The sequence below is a fragment of the Capra hircus genome, chromosome 8, assembly GCF_001704415.2.
Source record: "Capra hircus breed San Clemente chromosome 8, ASM170441v1, whole genome shotgun sequence".
Classification (NCBI taxonomy): Eukaryota; Metazoa; Chordata; class Mammalia; order Artiodactyla; family Bovidae; genus Capra; species Capra hircus.
Window position 1 is genome coordinate 81,361,416 of NC_030815.1, and position 24,334 is coordinate 81,385,749.

General features: G+C 40.9%; 1 protein-coding gene across 2 annotated transcripts in view; it reads left to right on the plus strand.

The window, feature by feature from the left end:
• The window catches only part of C8H9orf3 (chromosome 8 C9orf3 homolog), a 420,759-nt gene that overhangs the window by 371,840 nt on the left and 24,585 nt on the right, over nucleotides 1-24,334 (plus strand). For both annotated transcript variants that reach the window (XM_018052467.1, XM_018052468.1), the window contains one exon: nucleotides 24,181-24,297. In XM_018052467.1, the coding sequence (XP_017907956.1) occupies nucleotides 24,181-24,297 (117 nt within the window). The remainder of the gene's footprint in view (nucleotides 1-24,180; nucleotides 24,298-24,334) is intronic.

Below are 24,334 nucleotides of genomic sequence, written 5' to 3' on the forward strand. Positions count from 1 at the left end.
AAAAAGAAAAGTGTGGCATTGCGTCCCTTTCAGCAGATGTCAGAATGGCAGGGAATTTTTTTTCAGTGTGGGGAAAACATCACAGTCTGTTCCACGTGTCACCAGGCATGATGAAACTGAGAGGGAGGAAAGCTGTTGCCACGAGTCCCACGTCTGACCTCGAGGTTTTAGGCTTGCAATCAGCCGAGTGGGGCTGTGGGTTTTGGAGCCCTGTGATCTTGTTCTTCCAGCCTGACCACAAGCTTGTCCTTGCATCAATGCCTCAAGTGTCTTCTCTTGCCTGTTCAACTCTTAGGGGATCAGATGCTAACTGTGATTTGGCAAGATGTACCTTCTCAATGTGCCACTTGTAGAGAGTGGTAGCATCTGTTAGATGTTTCATTTTCAGCAGATAATGCTTTTTTTTAGTTTGAACATCGCAGAAGTATGATGTGTCTTGAGTGGGCATGAAAACTGTAGGGGAACCCATAGAGGCTTTTGAAGTGTTTTACCAAAAAGACCTCAGAGCACTGATGGTAGTTTGGTTTGGGTAGAGGTAACTGTTTCGTGGCGTTTTAGGAATAACATTTTTTGCTCAGCTTTTAGCCTGTATTGTGACTTTTAAAAGAGAGGGAAATTTTTTTTAACAACCTCTAACTGTTTTAAGAATTGTTTATTTTAACCAGAAGTCTTCCTTTGGTTATTTTACCCAGAAAGCTGATTAGAGTTCACTAATAGAAAATGATTGTACAAATAACCATGAAAAATATTTTTGTCCTTGGCACCTGAAGTCATTGTCAGAGTATTGCCTCATTTGGTTATAAAGTGTGTGCAGGGTTTTATTGTTTGAGATGATACTAAAAAACAAAACATAGTGTCTCAGCACCAAAACCTGATGAACTCACGCGTTTTCCAAGGAGTTTAACTTGCATTTTCCCCTTGAGGTAGCCACGTTTCTCTTCCACCCTTAATTTCATGGAGTAAGTAAAGCATAACCTTTGTTCTGGACACAGTTTCTTCTAGGAGAATGCTAGAGAACTGAATAAAGAATGTTTCAGGAATAGTTACGAAACTAAAAAGAAAACTCCATGAGCTTTGTTCACGCCTCTTCACCTGCTCTCTGTAGGCTTTTAAACACTCCTGGAGAAGGGACGCGATTAGTCCTGAAAACTATGGCAACATTATAAGTGAGTTATTTAAATTGTGTAGCCTGTTACCTGGCAGGTCAAGCTAAGAAATTCCTAAGGGCCAGTGTCTGGTTCACTCTCAGATAAGGTGATCCTGGCCACCTTTCTGACTGAGCCCCCATTTACACAGTGTGACCGTGAAGTGTGGTGACGGTGGGAATGGTGGCATCGCAGACAGGTACCAAGTACATGGTGCTCCTTGGATGGACGTTTTTCAGTGTGGGAGATGCTTCTAGGGTGAGAAACCTTCCATCTATTTATCCATCCATTTGTCCACCCATGCTCCATGCAAAGCAAGTTCTTTACCACTTAAATCTCATTCTCCCCAATCTGAAGCTACACACACTGTCCTGACAGTGGAGGACGATGTATAGGAGGAAGGACACACGTTTCTTGAAGATAAAGTGCCTTCAAGCAGAGCAGAAAGACATGCTGATTTCTCTCCAGTTTTGTACAAAGCAATGGTATAACTAAACCGAACTCTCTGGAAAACTAGATATCATTAACCTGGAATGACAGGCTAGATGGGAATGAGCCCAGCCTAGAGTGTGGTTGGGGAAACATGCCGTTTCCAGCAGCTTCATTTAGTGTGCATCAGGCTGTGAATTCTTCTGTGCTTTGGTTTCTAGGCAACTTACACAAATTTTAAATCTGAATATAAAACACATATACTCTTCCTCCAGAAAGCAAATAAAATTATAGACAGCTTAATGATATAACCTCTGTTGGCCACAACACTCTGTAACTACAGCAGATAAATCCAGGCAACTGACAATTCAAGAGATTCTGGTAGTTAAACCTAGGAAATGAAGACAAAGCAGCTGTAAATAACTCCGTTTGTTGTGAAATGCTCTTTTTTTTTTCAGTCCAAGCAAATCATGGGTATTCTACTTTTGAGGTCCCCTGAAAGAGAATTTCTTTTCCTGTACTTTTTAATTAGCCCTGTATTAAAATCCTTAGAAGTTATGGATCTTGTTAGAGCCAGCAGAGTGCTCAGTGCTTAAAGGGGTACTGGATGAATATTGGCTTCATTGCTGTCTCCCAGTCATTTTTTCCTGTAGAAGCTCTTTGGATTCAAATATTTAAGTATCCAGTTCTGAATGGACAGGTGCTTGTCAGTGCCTCGCCTGCCATGAGAGGGGAGATGATGGGAGCAGTCCCATTGTCCAGGTGGTTTAATACTGCTATTGGATATTTGACCTTGAAGATAACCTTGGTTAGCTTATAGAAGAGGTGGATTTAATGTGGTTGCCTGTAAATTTAGCAGTCTAAGTGATCTTGTTAAATTAGGCACTGTTTAGATTCACATGGAGAAGTGACCAGCTCTGGGTCTGAAAACAAGGGTTATTGTGGATCTGCTGGGTGGACAGAAGTCAGTCAGATGGAACACCTATGGGTTTGTGTTCAGTGCCTTTAAACATGTAATAGTGTGATGGCAGGGAGGGTGAGGAGGGGATCAGGCAGGCCACTTGATATGCTTCTGGAGTCTGCATGTTGAACGTTGTGGATCAATTGAGACAGGTCCAAATAAAAATAATACTGAGGGGATAAAAAATAATAAGCCCTTTGAGATAGGATTTTAAAAACTGGATTTGTTCTGTATAGTAATAGCACTGTTCAGATCTCTGGGGACAAGCCTGCACCAGAGTTCTAACCTCTGTACCTGCAGACAAGCGATTCAGTGCCTCTGGGCTTGGAACTCTCCTGTAAAGGGGAAGCCAGACATCCTGCCATCTTTGCCTTTATTCCTGTGCTCAGAGGAGGTGGTCACAAGGTGTTCTTTACTTTCATAGCACAAAAATTAAGTGACTGTAATTACATTGGCAGGTTTAAGAATGATATTTTTATGAATAATAAGTCAATAATATACTGTGCTACTAATAGAAACAAGTCCATGTATTTTTACATGGTTACCTTCAATGCTAATTTTTCATGGCTTCACCAAAAATGAGACCACAGTTTTAAGCAAGTCCTCTCTTACCAGCGAAACACAGCATTTTACTTAAGAAATACTTCTCTCAAAAGCTTTAGGGCAAGCTGTACAAACAGAAACAACTTATGAGTTTGCTAATTTGTTTATCCCTGCTATGGGCATCATGGTTGTTTATATATATAAACATTTATATACTTATTCATTTCTTAAGTTACTGGTTTTAAGAAATCTTTAAATAGCCACAGACGTTATTTATTGTCAAGAACAATGATTTGTGATGGCAGATTAAATAAGATTGTTGACATTTTTTAATTCAAATTTTGTAAAAACAGTTTTCAGGATGTTAATTTTTTTTATAGTTACTGCATGATTGATAATTTCCTTTTCCCACAGAACTAAAGCATGTTAAAGATGCTATTTTAATTTAATTCTGGGATTATAATAAGAATAGCATTAGGAGCATGTAAGAGGAACTAGAAGAGGAGAGTATGGGACTTCAGTAAGGGATCGAGGAGCACGGTGTCAGGCGACTTTGAACTGACAGCTTCACCAGTGGGCTCTGCTTCCCCAAGCCCCTTCCTACAGGCTTGCCATCTACATTGATAGGAGTGTATGAAATCAAACGGCCATTACTTTCCTGTCCTTCGTAAAAATTTAATGCCCAGCCTCTTTAGTCTGCATTTTATCCCCCCCCCCCCCTTTAGAATATAGCTGCCAGAAATAGTTTTCCGAGAACTAGAGACTGAACAGGGCTGTATATCATGATGTGCAATTCTGCCACTAAAATTGACAATTAAATACAAAGACAAGTTTAGCTTCTAGCCTTAGACCATTGTAAGCCACATGATGAGCACCTTTTTCTAAAGGAGAAAGGTGAGAAGCGCAGGCCCAGCAGTGTTTCGTCTGGGGTTACTTCGCATTGCCTGAAGCACCACATTTTCCAGTCCTGCCCCAGATCCCGTCTCCATTCCTGAGATTAAAGGGAAGAGCAGAGGTGTATTCCTCCCCCCCCTCCCTTCACTGGTCTCTGACCACATGCTCTAAGAGACGCCTGTTGGTGCCGCAGACTTTCTTGTCCTCTCCCTCCTGCATGTTCGTGGAGATGGGGCCGTCTGTGCACCACTGAACCACTCTCAGCTCAGCCTCCTCTTGAAGGGGTGCGGTAACTTAATTTTGAATGATCCCATCTTCTCTCATGCCATTTCATTTCCATAGGCAGTAATGCCAGGTGAGAGTAAAAGATAAAAAACACATCCTGGTGAGGAATGATGGAGGAAATGGCTTTTCTAATGTAAGACATAATAAAGAATTGTACTTCATTCTTCAGTGAAGAGTTTACCTGGAAAGATACGGCTGTTTAATGATTTTCCTTTGGAAAAGGTAACAGTGTGAACTTTGGAAAACATCCTAGTCAGGCAGTTCCCCGACAAAGTCTCTCCACAATGGAAAAAAGAATACCGGTGTTGATCTTGAGAATGTGTGGGTTGTTCCAGCCTCTTTCCCTTTCCTTTTGCTACTTACACACTTTGTCAGGCTCTTCAAACCAAAAGGTCCTCTGCCATTCAGGACCTTACCAGGTTTAACCTATGTGAATGAAACACTTAGGGGCAAAGGAAGACCCTGATAGCAGCAGTAACATGCCCCCTGAACAGTGTAGGAAATGGCCTCATGAAAAGATTGATTCATTCTACAGAAACAGAAAATAAGGGAAAACTATTCATAAATAAGACTGACTTTTAAACCAGTTATGTAATAATATAAAATCTGAGATAGCCAGATTGTAATTGCAGTTCTGTGTATTCAGAGTCCATGTGTATGGTATTTGTGTGTCTGTTTTTGGGGGAAGGGAGAATGACACTTTAAAAATTAGGGTAAACTGGCCTGTGATCTCACCATATGTGTTGAATTGAACACAACTCTTCTGCATTTAATGAAGACTTTAGCCTTTAGGGGTAAATAAAACATCCCTAAACAGAGATGGCCTGAATATTTTTTACTGGCTGTAATAATTGAAGCCATGAAAAAGGTGGTGGGGTTATGTTACTCATTAACTTGAATCGCTCCTAGATTTGATCAAGACGTGGTTGCTTATGGCGCTTTGTTTCATGTTTGTCCTTTGTTTCATTGACATGCTCTGCCCTGGCCTCCTTGGCACTATAAAAGCAGCCAGGCAGTTAGGAACCAGGCCCCAAAGGGCTTTTAGACCTCCTATCCAGCTTTCTTCTTTCTCATCCCACCCCAATGACCCCACAAACTTTACAGCCACTAGAAATGAGCCTGAAATCCCCCCCATAAAGATGTGTACTTGGGCAGAGGTGAGAGGAGGAACTTGGAAGAAATTGTCTCCCTTAGAAGATTAGAGTTCAGGTATAGCTGAGGGATTTTAAAGATTGCTTTTGTTTTCCTCACATGTTGAGCCAAACATTAAAAAGCAGTGAGGTTGATTATTAGAGGAACTCAGAACCCAGATGTATTAGTTTTCTATTTCTGCTGTAACAAATTACCACAAATCCAGTGACTTAACACAGATTTATTGTCTTACAGTATCTGGAGGTCAGACATCCAAATCAGTTTCACTTGGTTAACATCAGGCTGTCATCAGGCCTTTATTTCTTTCTGGAGGCGCTAGGAAAAAATTCATTTCCTTGACTTTTCAGCTTTTTGAGTCCCTGCATTCCTCCGCTTTCAAAACTAGCAAGGTTAGGCAGAGTCTGTCGCATGCTGCCATCTCTCTGATTGTCTCTTTCCTCCCTCCCTTCCTCATGTACAAGGACCTTGTGTAGTATTGGGCCCTCCTGGACCATCCAGGATCATTCCCCATCTTTAGGTCAATTGATTAACAATGTTAATTTCCCTTTGCCATGTAACCTAATATAGTCACAGGTTCTAGGGATTGGTAGGTGGCTGCTACCCTGATTGGCTTCCCAGGTGGCTCAGTGGTAAAGACTCCGCCTGCTAACACAGAAGACATGAATTCGATCCCTGCGTCAGGACGGATATCCGCTGGAGAAGGAAATGGCAACCTGCTCCAGTATTCTTGCCTGGAGAGACGCATTGACAGAGGAGCCTGGCTGGCCATAGTCCATAGGTTCACAAAAGAGTAGGACACAACTGAGCGTGCGCACACACGCACTTGCACACACAGTGTCCCACTTCCTATACCAGAGAACGTTGATAATTAAAGGGTGAGTGAATTGGGGCACTCAGAAGGCTGGGTAGAAGGCAAATACAGGGTGTGGTGATAGAAATGGTTTTTAAAGCTTCTTTTACAGTTTCGTAGGAAAAACACAGAGACAGACACAGACACCACACACACACACTTCCCTGGTGGCACACACACCACACACACACCACACACACACACACACACACACTTCCCTGGTGGCTCAGACGATAAAGAATCTGCCTACCATTGCAGGAGACCCTGGTTTGATCCCAGGGTCAGGAAGATCTCCTAGGAAAGGGAATGGCTACTTCCTCTGTATTCTTGCAGGAGAATTCTCATGGACAGAGGGACCTGGCAGGCTACAGTTCAGGGGGTCGCAAAGAGTCGGACTAAAAGACTAACACTTTCATATACTTGTACACACACATATATGCCATAACACAATGGAAAAAAGTCATTTATATTTTTAGCTTGTCAGGTTTTATTTTACTACTATATCCACTGCTAAATATAAAAAGAAATTGTAAGTGTGACATCCAAATAATTTATAATTTTAGATTGGGGGGAATTGGCATTTCAGAGGTTAAAGCGTCTGCCTCCAATGTGGGAGACCCCGGTTTGATCCCTGGGTCGGGAAGATCCCCTGGAGAAGGAAATGGTAACCCACTCCAGTATTCTTGCCTGGAGAATCCCATGGAAAGAGGAGCCTGGCGGGCTACAGTCCATGGGGTTGCAAAGAGTCAGACACCACTGAGTGACTTCACTTCACTTCACTTCTATTCAAAAGAGTGATCCAAGTATTATAGTTTCATTAACTCAGTTAATCATGTTTGTGAACGTTTTTGTGCTATAATTTGTTTTTATTAACATAGCTTCAAAGGAAAACCTCCAATAAAAATGATACTCTATTTTTAACACTATAAACATCCTGTTTGGTGTGCACATCTGTTAAAATTTTATGTAGTTTTAACCATTCTGTATGTTAGGTGGCTAGGGCCGCCTTGGTGGCTCAAAGGTAAAGAATCTGCCTGCAATGCAGGAGACCTTTACCGTCATCTCTCCTAAAATTTTGGAAAGTGCGTTCTTTCTCCCCCTCACTCCCACCCCAAGGCCATGGCAAAGTCAACTGAGATAATAGATGTGTGAAGTTCCCAGGGAGAAAAGCGCCATCTGTATTTGCATAAAGCAAGAGCTTCTCTGGTTAATCTGTCAACAGCTTCCTAGTAGAAAATGTCCCTGAAAATAGATATACCATTTACCTGTAAAGGCTTTCTTTTCCTCTGAAATTAATGGTGTAAGATTTTTTTTAAGTTATTATCTTAAGTTTTTTGATTTTAACAAATTTTCTTCATTTAGTTGCTAAAAATTAGTGTTAATGGGCTCAAGGTTGAAACTTTGATCCTGCTACAAGACAGGTTACATTAATTCAGAATTGACTGTGGTGGGTCCTGGGGGGTGGGGAGATTGGAAGAAGACACCCCAGGCCTGCAAGGAGCTCAGAAATTTGAGCATCTGCACAGCAGCACTCTAATGCTTGTGTTATGTGGCCTAATAGAACTGCCTACATGGGATGAATCAGAGGACAAAACCCAAAAAGCACAAATTGTTTCTGGGAGGCTTCTTGAAAAAGGTAGCCCTAGGAAAGTGATTCACATAGTGAGCACAAGAGAATTCCAGGCAGGGGGATGTAGGTTCACATTGGGATCAGAACTGGAAATGAGCATATTGAACAACACACATTTGGTCACACATGTCATAGTTTTAGTCAGAGGACAGAGAGATGGGAAGTCGGGGCTCAGAGTTGTGCAAATTAGTGAAACTCCTCCAGCCTGGCCGTGGTGGGCAAAGTGGGTGTAATAATCCAAGTCCTTAAAAGAGTGCAGGCCTGATGAAGAGGGTTGGGGGAGACCATGGAAATCTCCAGGGAGGAGAGAGGAGCATCGTGGGCAACTGGTTCTGGCTGCGTTCTTCACCCTCTGCTACTTGTCTGCACACTTGGTCTTTTAAGGAGCTTTGGGGAGAACGGTGGGCCATTGTAGATTCACTCCCTAGAGCCAGCGGAGAGGGTCTTTATAAAGACGGAGAGGGCGCCAGGGGTGGTGTTTCCTGATTTCCTGACCCTTTGCTGACACCCTTGAGAGCGGGGTGTTTTTAGTGGATGGGAGAAGGAAAGTCGCAGAACTTGCGCCCAAGGGCACTAGGTGAGTAGCCCGGCGGGCTTAGACCCGGGTTGTAGATGACTCGCGGGAAGGTGCTCCTAGTGCCGGCTGTTGAGGCGTTCGGAGGAAAGGACGGTTATTCAGGGATAGTTTCATTGCCTGCAGCAGGCAGGGCCGGCGTACGGACCGCGCAGTGCGGTGCGGAGAGCCGGCCACAGCTCTGGAGAGAGGGGGCGGGGTAGGACCAGGTTGCCTCTTCGCGGTTGCCCCCGGCAACCCCACCCCTTCCCCGCCCCCGCCCCCCGCCCCACTACTGTCTCACCCTGGCAGTGCCTTCCGCGCGCGGTGGGCTGATGCTCAGGCCACGAGGCCGCCCTGGACAGTGTCACGGGTGGCGGACTTAAGCCGGATCCTCACAGCCAGTGTCGGGTGAGTGTCCAGAGTAGCGAGGAAGAACCCCTTGCGTGGTTGAACCGTTCCTGGAGTCGGGCTTTGGGGCTGGAGTCACATGAGATTCCCTAAACCGCCCTCCCCACCCATACACCCCCCCCTCCGCCCCCAAACATACACCATTTCTTCCCTGCTGAGACTTGCTGTCCCTTCCCGGTGGACGCTGGTGGCTCTGTCCTCTGGCGAAAAGCTCAGGGCTTCTGTCCGTAGTGAGGGATCCCGCGCACTCACCGGAACCTCGGCTCTGGAACCAAGAGAGTTCCACGGTTGCTGCACCACAGCCGCAGCTCCACTGAGACCAGGATACTTGGGTTTTAGTTTCTTTCATTAATAATCCATTGTCCTCATGCTTCTAATTTGGATCATTCCTTGCTTTGAGAGAGGAACAGACTCCGAGGACAGATGTCAGTCTTCGTAATTAAACTTAGATTAAGTTAGTTGAGAGCAGCGGGAAGCAAGAAGTGCAAGGATTTAGGGCAAGTCCAGCCGGTCAGCCGGCCCCGCCGAATTGGAAGTGGCATTTGGGGACTTGCCTTGGAAAGGAGTCACCCACCTCCGTGCTGAAGGGCATTGGGAGGCGGGTGTGAGGCACAGGTGGCTCCAGCAGTGCTGGCCGGCAAACGACTGTGCTCTGCTTAGGAAAGGGGGGAAAATGTTTCCCAGATAGGGTTTCCTTCAAAAAATAATAATTTCATGGGATAGGGCTATTGATTTGGCTTGCAGAGGGGGAAATGGTATTTATGAAAAGAGCTTGAACAAATAGTATTGGAATCAGTGAGTACTGAAATCTGATGATGGTGAGAACTCTTGTCTTAGGTGGAGATACTCTGAGGACAGCGTGTGGTATGTGATTTTTATCTTATCTCTTGCTCTCTACCTTTTGAACTTAAAGCACAATTGCAGACCAACAGCTTAATCAGCTACGGCTTTTTCCTTTTAAAGGTAAATTCTGAAATAAATTTGGGTCATGGTGCTTGCCTGTTAGATGTTTACTTTTGCAAGAACATTTTGGTGTATTTTGTAACTTTTTTTTTATTCTTGTCTTACTGAAGAATATTTGTTAATTATCTGAAGGTGGCTATCATGCATTTTCCAAACTGAAAAAATTCATTTGAAAAATTGACTAATTTTAATGTGATACATTTGAAAATATGCCTCAAACTTACTAATGTTCCTAACATTTAAAGAGTGGTGTCCTGTGTTGCACACAAGATAGATTTAGCTAAGAAAACTTTTAAAGCATTTAAAGATTTAGATCTTGACTTGGTGGGGAATTTTGGAAAAGATAAATTTTGGGGAATATAAGCTCTTTCCTGAAGGAGCTTTCTTGTGTCCTCAGTTGCTCGTTGTGTTTATTTTATCTGCACAAGTGTTTGGTAATCCTTTTAAAGTTTTTATTTCTCAGGCACCTGGTTTTCTTGGTTTAAGTATTTAGGAATGTCCTGTTACTTTCAGGGCTTTAAAGTTTTAGGTGAGATAGACACATTAACATTTGAAAGTGTCTGCATTTGGTTTTGTTTCGTATTTGAAATTGTTTGCATTTGGTTTTGTTTTTTATTTTCCACTTGTTTTAACTTGAAGTCAGTTGCTTTTGTTATTAAAAGAGATTAACTTTCAAGGTGGTTACTGCAGTGAAACTTTATAGAGTTGTGTTCAGATACCTGCCATTAATATTTAGAGAGGCAAATTTAGCTGCTAAACAAACATAGCATTTTGTAACAAAATAAAGTACTAAATTAATTTTCCATAGTGTGGCAATTAAGATTTCTTCATTTAAAAATGGAGAAATTTTAGAACATACCTAGTAAATGCATGGAGTGGGACTGAAAACCATAGTTACCTGAAATTTTGAAAAAATGAAAATGTTTTTGAAGTATATATCTAGGGGAAGACATGGGTCATACGACCTATTTTATGCAATGTTTTTGAGGCAGTAGTTTTTATTAGTTTTCTATAGTCTTTCACATTAACTTAATTTCTAGATTGTTCAGTAATTCTAAAATGAATGCAGATTGCTTTAAAGATCAAACCAGAACTGGAAAAGGAAGTAGAGAAAGGCTTTTCTGGAGTGTTTTTTGTTTGTTTTTGATTTTTCTAAGCACATGTTTTATGGGTATAATTTTCCTCTTCCTGAAATATCCCCTGTACATCTCAAACTGGACTGAAGAGATTAATACTCAGAACTGTGAATGGACCATCAATTTCTGGGGACTATCAATTTCTGAGGAAGATAGGCCTAATCATTCCACCAGGACTGATTAAGCATTATGCAGATTTTTTACTAGAAAGATGTCCTGGGTAGTTCTCCCTTTTATTCACATAATCTGTAAACTGAAAAGAAAACAACCCTCCCATATCTTTGTACATCTTTCACCTGTCTACCAGGTGATCCAGGAACATCTGTGAATGTTCTTCTGCAGGAGAGACTAAACTCACAAGTTCAATATTCATTTTTCGGAAATGGTATTTTTTCTTTTCTTTTTATTTTTGTCTTTGTTGTAACAGGAGGGCATGGTCTGGTACTTTTCCATAGACACGCTAATATCCTTGTAAAGTGGCATGTACACTAGAGGCTAAGCTTTTTTTTTAAAGTGCAGTGAGCAATGAGAGAAAGTCTTCGCATTCTATAAATTAGAAGAAAAATTGCCACAGCTATGATTGTCTTTGTTCTCAAAGCCATTTGAATTGCAGGCTGTGTTGGGACTGGTTCTTACATTGTTTAACTGCTGAGACTAAAACTTCTAATTAGAGTAATTACTGGGTGGGAGCTGACTGGCGGGGCGGGGTGGGGGCCAGGGGTGTGGCTGGGAAGGGGCGCCGCACGGTGGGAACCCGGCTCGGCTGGCCCGCGGGGCGGGGCGGGCGCGGCGGCGGCCTCTCCGGGGATTGGCCCGGGAGGCGGAGGCGGCGCGCGCCGGCCGCTGCCGATATCAGCCGACGCCCGAGACGGATCCGGGCGGACTCTGGGCTCCGGCCTGCGCCCCGACGGGAGCCTCAGTAAGTAAGTTTTCCTCCTTCCAGGTCGGGCCCGGGGCCGTCAGCTGGTGTTCGTTAGGAGAATTAAGGTGGTTTCTTCCCCGTCTTCCAAATCCCTTCTCATTTTCCTCCCCTTAACCTCAGTCTTTCCACCAAATGAGTTTCAGCAAGAAAGAAAGCCAAGTTTGGTTCACTCGTGATCGTTCTGCTTCATAAATCTGTCCTTATTTGCTCACAGCTAACAGCCCATTCTGTGGAGGTTGCATTCCCACTACCACGGTGGTATCATTTGATGTGAATGGGAGTTCTAGTTGCCTTCAAAAATGCTATCTGGTGCTTCTGACGGGCTCTTGCCTTTGTTTTCACACCGTTGTGCTTGTAAACATTTTGAACTTTGAGTGCATTCGAGGACATGGGCGTTGGTATTGTAATTTTTTCTGTGTATTTTATTTACGAAACCTTCAAGGAAAACAGATCGGTTAAACAAATACATTCTGAAGTGCTGCTTACTTAAAGGAAAAGTGTAACAAATTACTGCTCAGACTGGAACCTTCTTTAGAAGTGTTGTGCAGGTCAACTTTAGTCTCTAGAGCTCTGTCCTCTTTGCTGTTTGTTAAGGGATGTGTGCCAACAGAGTAAGGGTTCGGGTCTTTACTCTCAATTCCTAGAAAACATTCTTAGTTGGAAACGTAGCTCAAGTTTTAAACTTTGACTCTTTAGAAAACTTTGTTAGAATTGCCTTAGAGGGAGCAGCCTGTTCATGTTTTGTCTCAAAGGTAACTACTGCTTGTAAAGTTCTGAGATGAGATCCTACATTGTGAAATCAGCAGGAAGATGGTTTTCAGTCTGTGAAGTTTCATTTAGTAAATTTAAAAATGTGTGGTCACCTTTTGTTTTGGTGGAGGTCTGTGATCACTGGTTTTTCAAGTTGATTTGTTATGAGTAAGTCAGCTTCACCCTGGAATACAATGTGTAGATTATAATTGGTATGTTGTAACTTCCATAAAAGCACAGTTGCAGAAATTCTGTTAAAATGTAGAGAGTAAAATATTTTTTAAGTTTCTTTTTAGTTTTAACTGTATAAGAAAAAACCTTTTAAAAACTACACAAAGAAAATAGTTTCATTTCCTCTCTTTTTTTTAAACATAAATTCAGAAATTTATAAAGCAGATGAGCTTGGATACTCAGAAGAGGGAAGGTTTGTCTTTTTTGTAGACTTAACTGTTTTTCATTAAAATTGAATAAACAACTCAAAAACTTAGAAATGTCGTAACATTTCTTGTAATTTCCAAAAGTTCTGTGCTATTCAAATGTGTTATGCTTATAAAATACTACTAAATTTTTCTTATATGAGCACGTTATACATACATAAAGTCAGATAAAAAAAGAATACCAAAACTTGAGTACAATTTGTATGAAGTTGCTTCAGGAGTCTCAGAAGAATAACTTGCAATGCTTGAGATTTTATTAGTTTACTTGCTACTAGTAAACGTACATTATGTTTACTCATCTTCATGGCAACCAGAAAATATGAAAAGGTGTTGGTAGGTCTCAGACCTGCTAGGATTTTAGGTTCGTGGTTAATAAGTGGTTAATAAGTATGTGTCTGTTCTGCATCTTTGAAGACTTACTTCTGTTGATTGCCTTTGATGTATTTGAGTTCACGTGAGAGCATTTTTCTGTGGCAGCAAACAAGGCCGAATTTCAGAGTTCCTGCTCCTGTAACCAGCTTCAGGCTGGTCTGGACCATGAGTCCAAGTTGGAGCTCACAGTAGACGTAAGATTATCTGAATAATCTTTTATATATATAATACATAAATCTATATGTGTGTCTGTATATAATGTCTGAATTCTGATAACAGTAAGAACATTTTTATAATACTGTTTCCGTCTGCTTGTTGGGAATGGTTCTCATCACGATAGGAAGTACATTAATTTATGAATTATTCAGTCCTTTGTACATAGCGTGCAACTTTGGGTAAACAAGGCTGGCATCACTCATGTGTGTTCAGTTTATGGTTCTGGTTCCTATTCACCTGTTTGTTTCACCGTCTCACATGATGTGCCCATACGACAGCCGTTTCTCTCTCACACAGAATGCTGACCCATTAAGAGCTTTTATTCCCTTCACATGCATTGAGGTTGAGGTGGAAGGGAGAGAAGGAAGCGTTAAAAATGAAGGAAGCATTTCTTGAAAGTGTGTGAAACTTCTCTGCCTTTTTCCTGAAGCTCTTTAAGTCCATTGTTTTTTTTCAATAATGTGAATTTCTGTGTCTGAGTGACCCTTAAGAAGTTAATTCTTTGCTCTGTTCCTCAATAAAACTTTTCAAAGTTAATCCAGGATATAAAATGTCTGGACTAGAATCCGAAAGTGTATGGAATTGGAGTGAAATCTGACTCCTGGGCTTTATATGTGATAAATCATTCTGTGAGAGAAAACTGAGACATTGGATAGTAAATTGTACAATACTCTCACCACATTTTTATTAAGTAAAAACAACTTGATTCCTTTATTTTGACAGCAGTAATTTTTGTATTTGGACTCTTCACCCTCTTCCACCTCATACCCCCATTTCTCTTTAGTTGTGGTTGGTTGTACATATCGTTAAGAATAAGTTTCTTTGTCGACTTTATGGCAGAAACCACAACAGATTGTCAACGTGCGACTAATGTTTATGTTTAGTTTGAGTTTGGTAGAAAGTATAAGAAGAATATTAGAAATTAAAATCTTAACGAAAGTGATAACTCATGTTGTTTTGACTATGCACCTATGAAGAAGAAAGGACAGGAACTAGGAGTAATAGAATGTTAGTATTTTCCACCAGAATAAATACCCAAGAGTGAAATTTGTTTGTGAATTTATGTTATCTGCTTAAAAATTTGAGTGTATGTGTGTGTCTGTTCTTCAGTCGTTCGTCTTAAGCTGAGCGCCAGAGTATGAGTTGATTTCTCCCTCCTCTTTTTCTGGCCTTTCCTCACCTTGCAACTCTTGATAGTGTTTTTGTGGCTTACTTTTTTATAGATGTTAACTTTGATAATTTTTTAAAACATAATCTGTAATAACAAGTTTTAACGAGACTGGAAAGCGAAAGGACAGGTCTTTGTGAGAGATGCTGCTGTTGGATCCTTGGCTTCGTGCGAGATGGGTTATATGCAGTGCAGTCTAGCTTATTCATTAGTTGTTTAAAAACACTGCAGAACCATCATTTGGTTGATTGCTTCCAACTACAGTTCAGTAGGCATTTCGGTTATTTTACCATTAACTTTTAAAGTAAAAACCTGTCATTAATACAAGTTTCCAAAACTTTTTAAAATTTTTATATTTTTTATATTTAAGTTGTGTATTTTGGGGACTTGTTTTGGCTTAGAACTGAGCATCACTTGTGGCTTGAATTTTCATCTGTCGATGTGTAAATTTTCTTTCAGTAGAGTTTTAACTTAAATCACTGAACTGTTGCTTGACAGCTGTTCTTGGAGTCATTTTTTTGTATTACTCCGTCTTTCCACGTTGGACGTTAAGTCCTTTATTTAAATTTGATAAGAGTATCTGGCATGAAGTAGGTGACACATGATATGAGCAAGATAGGGTTCCACCCCTTAAGGAGTTGCCTTAAAAAGGTACATTCTTTTTATAGAGGTTAAAATATGGTTTTGTTAGAACTCAGCTTTACTTGTATAAACTAAAAAGAGAAGGATCCTATTTTTATCCATTAAATTTTAAAGAACTTAATTTCAGTAAATCCTGTTTTTTTTCCCGTCCCACTTGCTAATCACCTGTAAGTAATGGAGGAAACCACTGTTTTCAGACTGACTATCCCTAATCCTTAGGAATATTGTTTAGTCTCTTAAGTCATGTCCAACTCTTTGCAACTTCATGGACTGTCACCCGCCAAACTCTTCTGTCATGCCATTTCCCAAGCAAGAATACTGAAGTGGGTTGCCGATTACTTCTCCAGGGGATCTTCCTGACTTGGGAATCAAACCTAGGTCTCCTGCATTGGCAGAAGGATGGATTTTTTTTTTTTTTTTTTTTTTACCACTGAGCCACCTGGGAAAGCCTCTGTTTGTGCATATGAACACCTTAATTTTGTGTACATTATAGACCGCTTTTTACCAGGAACGTAGGGCTATACAGAATAAACTCAACTGAATGTTAAAAGAATCTAATGTTGATGCAGTTATTTTCTAGAAGTACTAAATTTGTAACAGATTATCTATCCCTCACAGATTATCTGATTTTGACATATTGGGAGTGATAGCAGAAGTTAAAGAAAGGAAGAAATTCTGGGTTTGAGTGAAATTACAGTTACTGATTTTCCCTTGGGAAAAAACTCTGGAAATATTTGATGGTTCATTTGTATTACAAATGACGACATAAAAATCTGAGCATGTGACCAGTGCCGTGCTTTATGTGTATTTTCAGAGCATTTGGAAAATTTTAAATTCTTTCTATATTTCCTTGTTTTTTCCCTGTTTATTCTTTATGCCTTATAAATCCTTGTGTTGAGGACTGACTTTGAATAGATTGCAGCAAGGGAAGTGCTCTATAATTCTTTCAGTATTTGAGCATTCCTTGCACACAACTTACGTCTTAGATTTAATGGTAGTATTCATCTCTGCTTAGAGAAGTATTGACATCAACACTTTCGAGATCTATGTTGCTTTCAGATATTGTTGTTATGACTAAGAATCTAAGAGACTGTGATAGATTTCTTGGTGCACACTCCTGCTAGGGGATCTCCTTTTAACTAACTGCTTTGCAGAAGACCTTGGTTTCCAGGTCTCTAGCTCAGTACTTTGCTAGAGCATATGCTTTAATCATTTATGCATTTCAGTGCTGAGATAGCAGTATTAAATTTCTTTATAAAGTGGATCTTCTCTCTTTTAAGTAAAGTACTAGGAAATTTTTAACATGATTTAAGAAAAATAGTTCAGTTTGATCTAGAGGCAGGAAAAAAAAAAGACCAGGCAGCTCATGTAGGATACTAGGGAAGAAGTTGATGTCAAGAGTTTATTTCTTTTTGTGTATCTTTAGAAGGTTATTCACAGAAATCGGCCATAATCTACGTTCTCTTCCTAACTTATCACCCACTTAATAACATTTCTTTCCATTTTAGGATTCTACAGAAACAGTTACATCTCATTCTTTTTAGTAGCTGCTTAATATTCTGTTGTGTGATGGTTATATACCATAGCCATGATTTTGACACACAGATTTTTACTGTCAGTTCTCACAATAAAGGTCTTTTCATATGGTGGGCTTTTGAAAGTCATAAATTAGTTGGTATGCAAACAATTTTGAATTAGAAAATATCACTTTATAAATTAGGAATTCAGATTCATAAAACCTATACTCTTACTTAAGATAAATGTATACTCTTTTGGAAGATGAATTATTAAATACAGTATTAACTTAGATAAGAGCATTAATTCTAAAGAAAGGAAGCAGATTTCTATTGAAAAAACAAACTAAAAACCTGTGAATTCCAGAAGTTAGAAGTATCTGAGTGTTTCGAGTGTTCCAAATTCTTTAGAACGCTTAAGCCCTACATGGAGCAGGAGTGTTGTCCTGACAGGATGAATGGACTGAATCCTTTAGGAATTTATAGTTTCTTCTTCATGACCAATAGTTTTCTTAAGAAGCATAAAATGCAGATCAGGAATGGTATCCCTTTGGCCCCTTTGGTTATTGGTCTGGCAAGTTTCTGAATAGGGAAAGCAGACAAAGATACCAAGCATCTCTTGTAAAATATTTTGGAATTTTCAGTTTGAGTGTTTACAAAGATTTATTTTCCAAACTGTTATGACATAAACCATTAGTGTACATGATTATAAGAACTGACAAGAGGATTGCATTTTATGTAGTTTAAATAATATGCTTTGTTTCAAATTGCATACAGTTTGGCTAATAATATTTTTACAAAAGTTAGGAAAGTGTTAGCGCATGAAAATTTGACCTTTGTAATCTGACATGAGTGAGATTTGAGAATGATTTATGCCAATGAATTATTTCAGATAATCTTTGCTAATATTGGTGTGTATTTTGATCACCGTGGTGTCACTTTTGGAAGCACCAAAACAAAACCATGGCTCAAAAGCTTGGTAATCTTTTTCAGCTGCAGCTGTTAGACTTGTTTTTCCCAAAATACAGTATATACTTTGTGTGTGTGTGAAATGGGTTATATAAATATGCTTTAGTTTTCCTAAAATTTGTCTGTAGACATACTGTATATAAAGATGTTTGATAATCAGAAATACTGATTATGTTGGATAAATATGTCTCTTCATTGATTCCTTTATTTTGAAGAAAATAATTTTCATTTTTAATTATTTTATTTGGTGACTTTCATTGGTTGGCAAATCAAATTTCTGTCCCCAAAATAATATGAACCAGAGACTTCTACTCTTAAATTTGGCAGTTCTGTAAAATGTATTCTTTTTCTTCAACATGGAGAGGATGGTTTTTCTTTCGAAAGTTTTGTTTTCAGGAGCAGTTTAGATCAACTGGGTTTTTCTGCTATACAAGTTGTAATTTTAGACTAAATGTTTTCATTTTATCATGATATTCTTATTGACAACAGATCTTGGCCAGACACTTGCCTATGTATATTTTATTAAATAGTTCATTTTTCTCGCTTAAAAATGTTTATCATTAAGAAAATGACAGATGAAAGATCGGTGATGTGAGGGCCACAGCCCTGGCCAGTGTTTGGAGCAGACAGAGTCAGCTTCAACAGAGTTCTGATACTCTGGATTTTGTGTTTCTTTTTGGATTGTGAGGAAGAACTCTTCTTTTGAGGAACCTCGTAGATTTTATCTTCATTGTACACCATTTTCAAAAATCACTGTATGAAAATTTATACAGTTTAGAGATTTTTACATATTTTATTTTAGTTTGAAACGGCATCTGAAAGATAACTTGATATATTTAAGTTCTGTCTTGTGTCCTTTAGTCCGAGTTCTTTGTTGCTCTTAATAGAAAGAGTATATGAATGAGAACAATTTGCTGTAACACCTGTGGACCTTGGGGGCACCTGAGAGTGTGTAGTAGGGCGGGTATGTTTTCTGAGAAGAGTAAGAAGTTTGTAAGACTTTGGGGGACATCTTACTTAAAAGATCTTTTACATCTGTGGGATTACCTTTTTAATCCAAGGGGCAAAGGACAACTGCTGTCTCTTTTGTGCCTCTATGCCAGAAAACGTGTGACTTTGAAAGGTCAGCCGCCCTGATTCTGGTTTGGACCCTGCTTGTGTTGAATTTGAGCCAGCGTACCGGAGAATTTGAGATTTTCCTCCCTCCCCCATTTCTTCTGTTTTTGTTCAGTGTAAACAGTTCCTGCCGTAGTAACATAGACAAATATAGCAGAGAATGCTTTTCTGGAAGAAGAATGCTCCCTAAGCATTTTTTAACCATTTTTGGGAAGAATTGATCTTTCTGTGTATTTCAGACAAACTGAAAGAGAGGGAGGCTGTTGCTGTAAAGTGAAGTGACATCATACGTATTGCCCCCATTGATCCGCTTTTAGTCTCCAGCCAGGATAAAAGGAAATGGCATCAGGGAGGAAGCATGCTTCATTTAGGCACAGATCCCAGAGTGATAATGGGGTAATAATAGAACTCATGCCACTGTCATTCGGAGGCTGCATTAGTCCCAGGCTCACTCCCCGTCTGGAAGCCTCTCTGAGACTTCCTTCGTGTGCGGCTGCAGCTCACCAGCTGGGCTTCGAGGGGAGGTGCCCGCCTTTGCTTTTGGAGGGGTGCAGCCGTTGACATGGACATTTCCGTGCCCCGGGTTTCTTGTGTTGGTCCCGCCTGTGGAAGGTCAGTAGTGAGATGCATTTGGGAACATTATCTGATCGAGGCTAGCTGGCCCTTTCAGAGTCCTACTTATGGAAGAAGTGGTGGAGGGGCCTCGGTCGTGTGGGTGGTCTTCAGGGAGCCAGGAGTGAGTGATGCTCCCGTGACAGCAGTAAGAAGCTGCGAGGCTTCGGAAAGAGACAGGGTTTGTTTTCTTTGTGCTCCTTGTAGACTTGGAGGGTGGCTTTGGAAAATCCATATTTTCTTTCCAAGAGCCTGCGTAGAAACCCTTTAGAACTGTTCAGACTTGCGCGGCTTGCCTCAACCCTTAGGTTGACTGGGAAAAAATTACAAGGTAGACTTTTCTTCTCTCCTTGTGCATTTCTGGGTAATTAGCAGTCATGGAATCCTCCATGTTTAGAGCAAGAATACAGACTTCTAAAATTCTTAACAAATCTCATTGTATTGACTTGACCTTCTTTGGTGTTTTGTTTCCTGTGTTCGAGTTAAGTCTGCCAGTGTTGTAAAGTTCTCTATTTCAAGTACCCACATGACTTTGGCACCCCATACCTACTTTGTCTGAGTTTCTGAGGCAGATGCATTTTAAAAATACCAAGCTGGTTTCCATATGGAAAAAATAATAACCCCGTCATGAGTTCCTTGTTTGTGCAAAGGAAAGAACTTTCTATTCCTATCACTGTTGAACTGTGGGTATGAGTGCTACTAGACCCTCGGAAATAAAGGCAGGTCCTTTCTGTCATGTTAGAAGGGGCTGCTTTCTCAGGAGATAGTACGCTGAGCAAGCGCTTTATTTTTCTTAATCACTCCATGGTGTGACTAAAGCCGTGTCTGTCTCCACCCCGCTCTGTAGTGCTGTATTAAACACAGTTGGCCTAGAAGTCATGTGAAATTTAATTTGATTTCTACGTGGGTGGGAGTGGAGTGACCCACACAGCATTTCCCAGTGCTGCTGTGCCAGCTGCCAGGGCGGGTGGCGCCCAGCACTGTGTCTGCGCTCGATTGCTCATGTATAATATCTCAGTTGCTTTGCAAACATTTTAGTTTATTACTTAGTGCTTCTTTTTCATTATAGGGTGGTTTTATAGGGAGTAAATGTTTATTTTACAAAGAGAAATGTGCTGTATTAAAGTGAGCGACTTACCACATTTTTGCTTTAATATCCTCTTTTCAATCTTTAATCTTATGTGAAAATTATGTAATGTTTACTCACTCATTTGTGAGTGAAGGATACTGAATTAGTTTTGTTTTCTGTGTACTGAAATAGCATTTGATCACTGATTTGAAATACACCCCCCCCATTAGAAGAGTTACAGTTGAAAGCCAGATGGCTACAAGTTGTTTACTGAAAGTCATTTGCACAAGTCCATTCTGAAGAATGCTACACATTATGGAGGAATGTTCTCGTTCTCTGTGTTGGTCCTTGGTGCCTCTGCTTGCCTCTGAACAAGCCGGTTCTTGCATCAGTCATGGGATGCCTTAGTGAAGGAGGAGGGAGAGCTGGTGGGGTGTGTGCATGCCTGCTCTTTACCTTTCTCCGATTAAAGTAAATTAAACTTAACAAATAACCGCCCAGGCTTGACTCCCCTCCCTTCCCTCTTGGCTGCCCATCTTAAGTCAGGGGGCTTAGTCTTAAGTATTTTTCCATGGTGTAAAATTAGGAGAGGACAGAAACTTGCAGAGATCCTCTTGATTCTGTTTCTCTGTGCAGGTATATATGAACTTTTTGTTTATAAGGAAACTGCAAGAGAGGTAAAAGTGTGAATCCAGATATTTTGATAGGATCACATATTAGTAACTCTGACTTTGAAGTGGAGTTGATTGGTTAAATCCAGTTAGGGTAAGTTGAAGACCAAACTGGTCATCTTAGCCAGGGTTTTTTTTCCTCCCTGGGTCTCTCTAGTCTAAACCAAATCCTCAACTGACAATAGGCCTCTTTGTAAGCTCAGGCATATAATAGGGAGATGCTTTTCTTTCTACTCCTTCCTTCTCTGTAATTCCACAAATTGGCTGGGCTTGTTCCTGCTGTGTTTAGTTAGTGACTGAGGCCCCCCACCCCCAGGTGATGGGTGTTCTGTGCTGTGTCAGGCTGGGCCTTTCCCTAGAAGCTGTCTTCTTGCGTAGCTGTGGCTACCCTGAATTGGCTGCCTGTGGAAGCACTGCTGATCAATTTTGAGAGTGCTCATGGGGCTGCAGGACTGGCCAGCCGTTCTGACCCGATCTGGGGACATCCCCCACCCTGCGCCTGTACAGGCAGGTGGGCTGCTGCTGGACAGGCACCAGCCAGGCCACTGCAGTTGGTGGGGTGGGTGGGGGGAGTTGGGGGTGGAGGCACGTGGAGCACGTTTTGGAAAGGGATGTAGCCATGGGATGGGGACTGACCATTTTGAGGAGAAAGAATAGACTCGGTGAGAAGGGTTCAAGTGCAGGAGGGCAGTCGGGGAGTGGCCTTAGCGGGGAATGAGGGTTACAATCAGGCCTGGGGCTGAAGGTTTAGCCTCCACCAGAGGAAAGCCCCTCTTGGAACGTAGGGAAGGAAGATCCAGAGAGGGAGACTGCAGGGAAATGGATGGGAAAGAGCATGAGGGAACCTGGGGTGCCGGGGCACGCACGGAGTCTCAGCTCTGCTTCCTGGTCAGGAGTGCCAGAGGCTGGGTGAGATGCCTCCCTCTGCCCGGGGCCACGAGGGCCCGCTGGCCAAGTGCTCATCATGTGAATGGTGTACAAGGGTATGGTATGGATGCTCCACAGCAGCTGTGGTTCTAGACTTGGTCTGTTTTATAAAACAGATTTAATAACAAGATATTTAAAGTAGCCTCCTGTGTCTGAAACTGTAGAAAATGAAAACTGGCTTTTTGGTCCTGGTCATTATGTTGTAAATGATATCTTTAAAGCATCTTACAAACACAATAGTTTTATTGGAAGGAAATTAAGTGTTCTCCTGTATAACCTCACAGGGTCAGTGCTGAGTTGTAACCATGTTTTTGCTGAAGCACCTTTCAGTCTGTCAGCCTGAGAGAGGATCCACCCTTGACTCTTTAGCGGATGGAGTGATGTTATGAAATGAAAATAGCCAAGAATCAAGTGTTGTGCCTTTGTGTCCGTCTGTCTAGAGGGAAGTGGGGGTTTTATTAGACCTTAGGAAAGTGAGATGAGAAAATAATGGGAAGTGCTGTCTTTGTGGAATTCCATGGTAAATGTCATGTATGCGGTCTCTACTGGGATTTCCTACAAGCATGGTTTGGAAAAGTGTGTATGTGAATGGAGGCAGGAGGCAGAGGCGGAGTGCACACTTGGGGGCTGAAAGGTAAAGAGAGGATGGGGGAGAAACCAATAATTCTAAAAATTTCTTTTAGAGAACAAAGTAGAGATTAAAATCCAGGTGTTCTTGCGACTATTCTATTGCTATAGTATTGACTTTCAGAACTGTAAATTTGGGTTAGTTGACAAGGATTGTCTGGGCATAGGTAGGAATGGAGAAAATCTCAATGTCGAGAATAGTGGAATTCATAGTAATTCTTTTAAAACCTTCATTTTAGAATAAATATTTTTTGGTTCCTACCAGATGCATCTTAAATTGATTTCTTTTTTTCTTTTGTCAGTAGTTTGAGTTCTGTTCTGTGCTAGAGGCTGGTCTAGGAACTGGTAGAGTGAGTAAGACAGATATGTTAAGTTCTTGGATTTCACAAGTATTGTTTCTTCACAGATTAGTTTGTGTTATTTTTGAGCTATTAATATATAAAAACATCTTCCTCTTTTTGCCTTTAAATGGTAATGCCATTTTTACTTACCCTGTATGAAACTCAGGAATGTGAGTGACCTTGTGTAGTTGGGGTGGGTGAGTGTATGTATGTATATAATCACACATAACAACCTTTTTTCTGATGGAATAGTAAACGTACAGTTTTTATAATTGGTTATGAGACATGGCTCTAGTTTTATTGCATGCTCTTTATTTCTTGGTGTACATTTGCAAGATTTATGTTTTAAAGAAGGAAATAAGAAAGTTGCTTCTTATTTCTGTTAAACTTTCGTGTGTTTACCTAAAATCAGATGGTTTCTTAAGTATTTGTCTAGGCTAAATGACATTTTTTGGCATATGCATCCTGTAAAGAAAAAGATCTAATAAAACCATGGCAATGTTTTAAGATAAGCATCGTTTTTATCATTCACGGTGTATATGTACATTGTCATCACATTGTACATCTAAAAAAAAATTCATGGTGTACAACCTAAAAAACAGATAAACACAGTTTTGATCTGCCCTTAAATATAGAACTTTCATGAAAAACCCAAGGAAAGTAAGACTTCATCAGGCGCCGGAATGCCATGTCTTTGGAGAAGCAGTGTAAACCTTGAGGTTTTACCAGAGTCAGGTCTCCAGTCTTGCCATGTTTCAGACAGTCACTGCAAGTGCCCATGTTACCCTGGTTTGGCTGGCTTTGGTCTGAACGTTTGGGCTTAATATCTTGTAAGCTGAATGGCATCTTCACAGGCTGTGTGGTTTTGTCCTCAGCTTCTTCCAGACCAACTGGTCTTGCTTCTGGAGCATCTCTTGGAGCAGAAGACTGTGACTCCACGAACTCTGCAAAGCCTTGAGAGGACGTACCACCTCTCGGAGCAGGATGCTGAGGTAAGAAGAACACCCTCAGGGTTTAAACTGTGGGCCC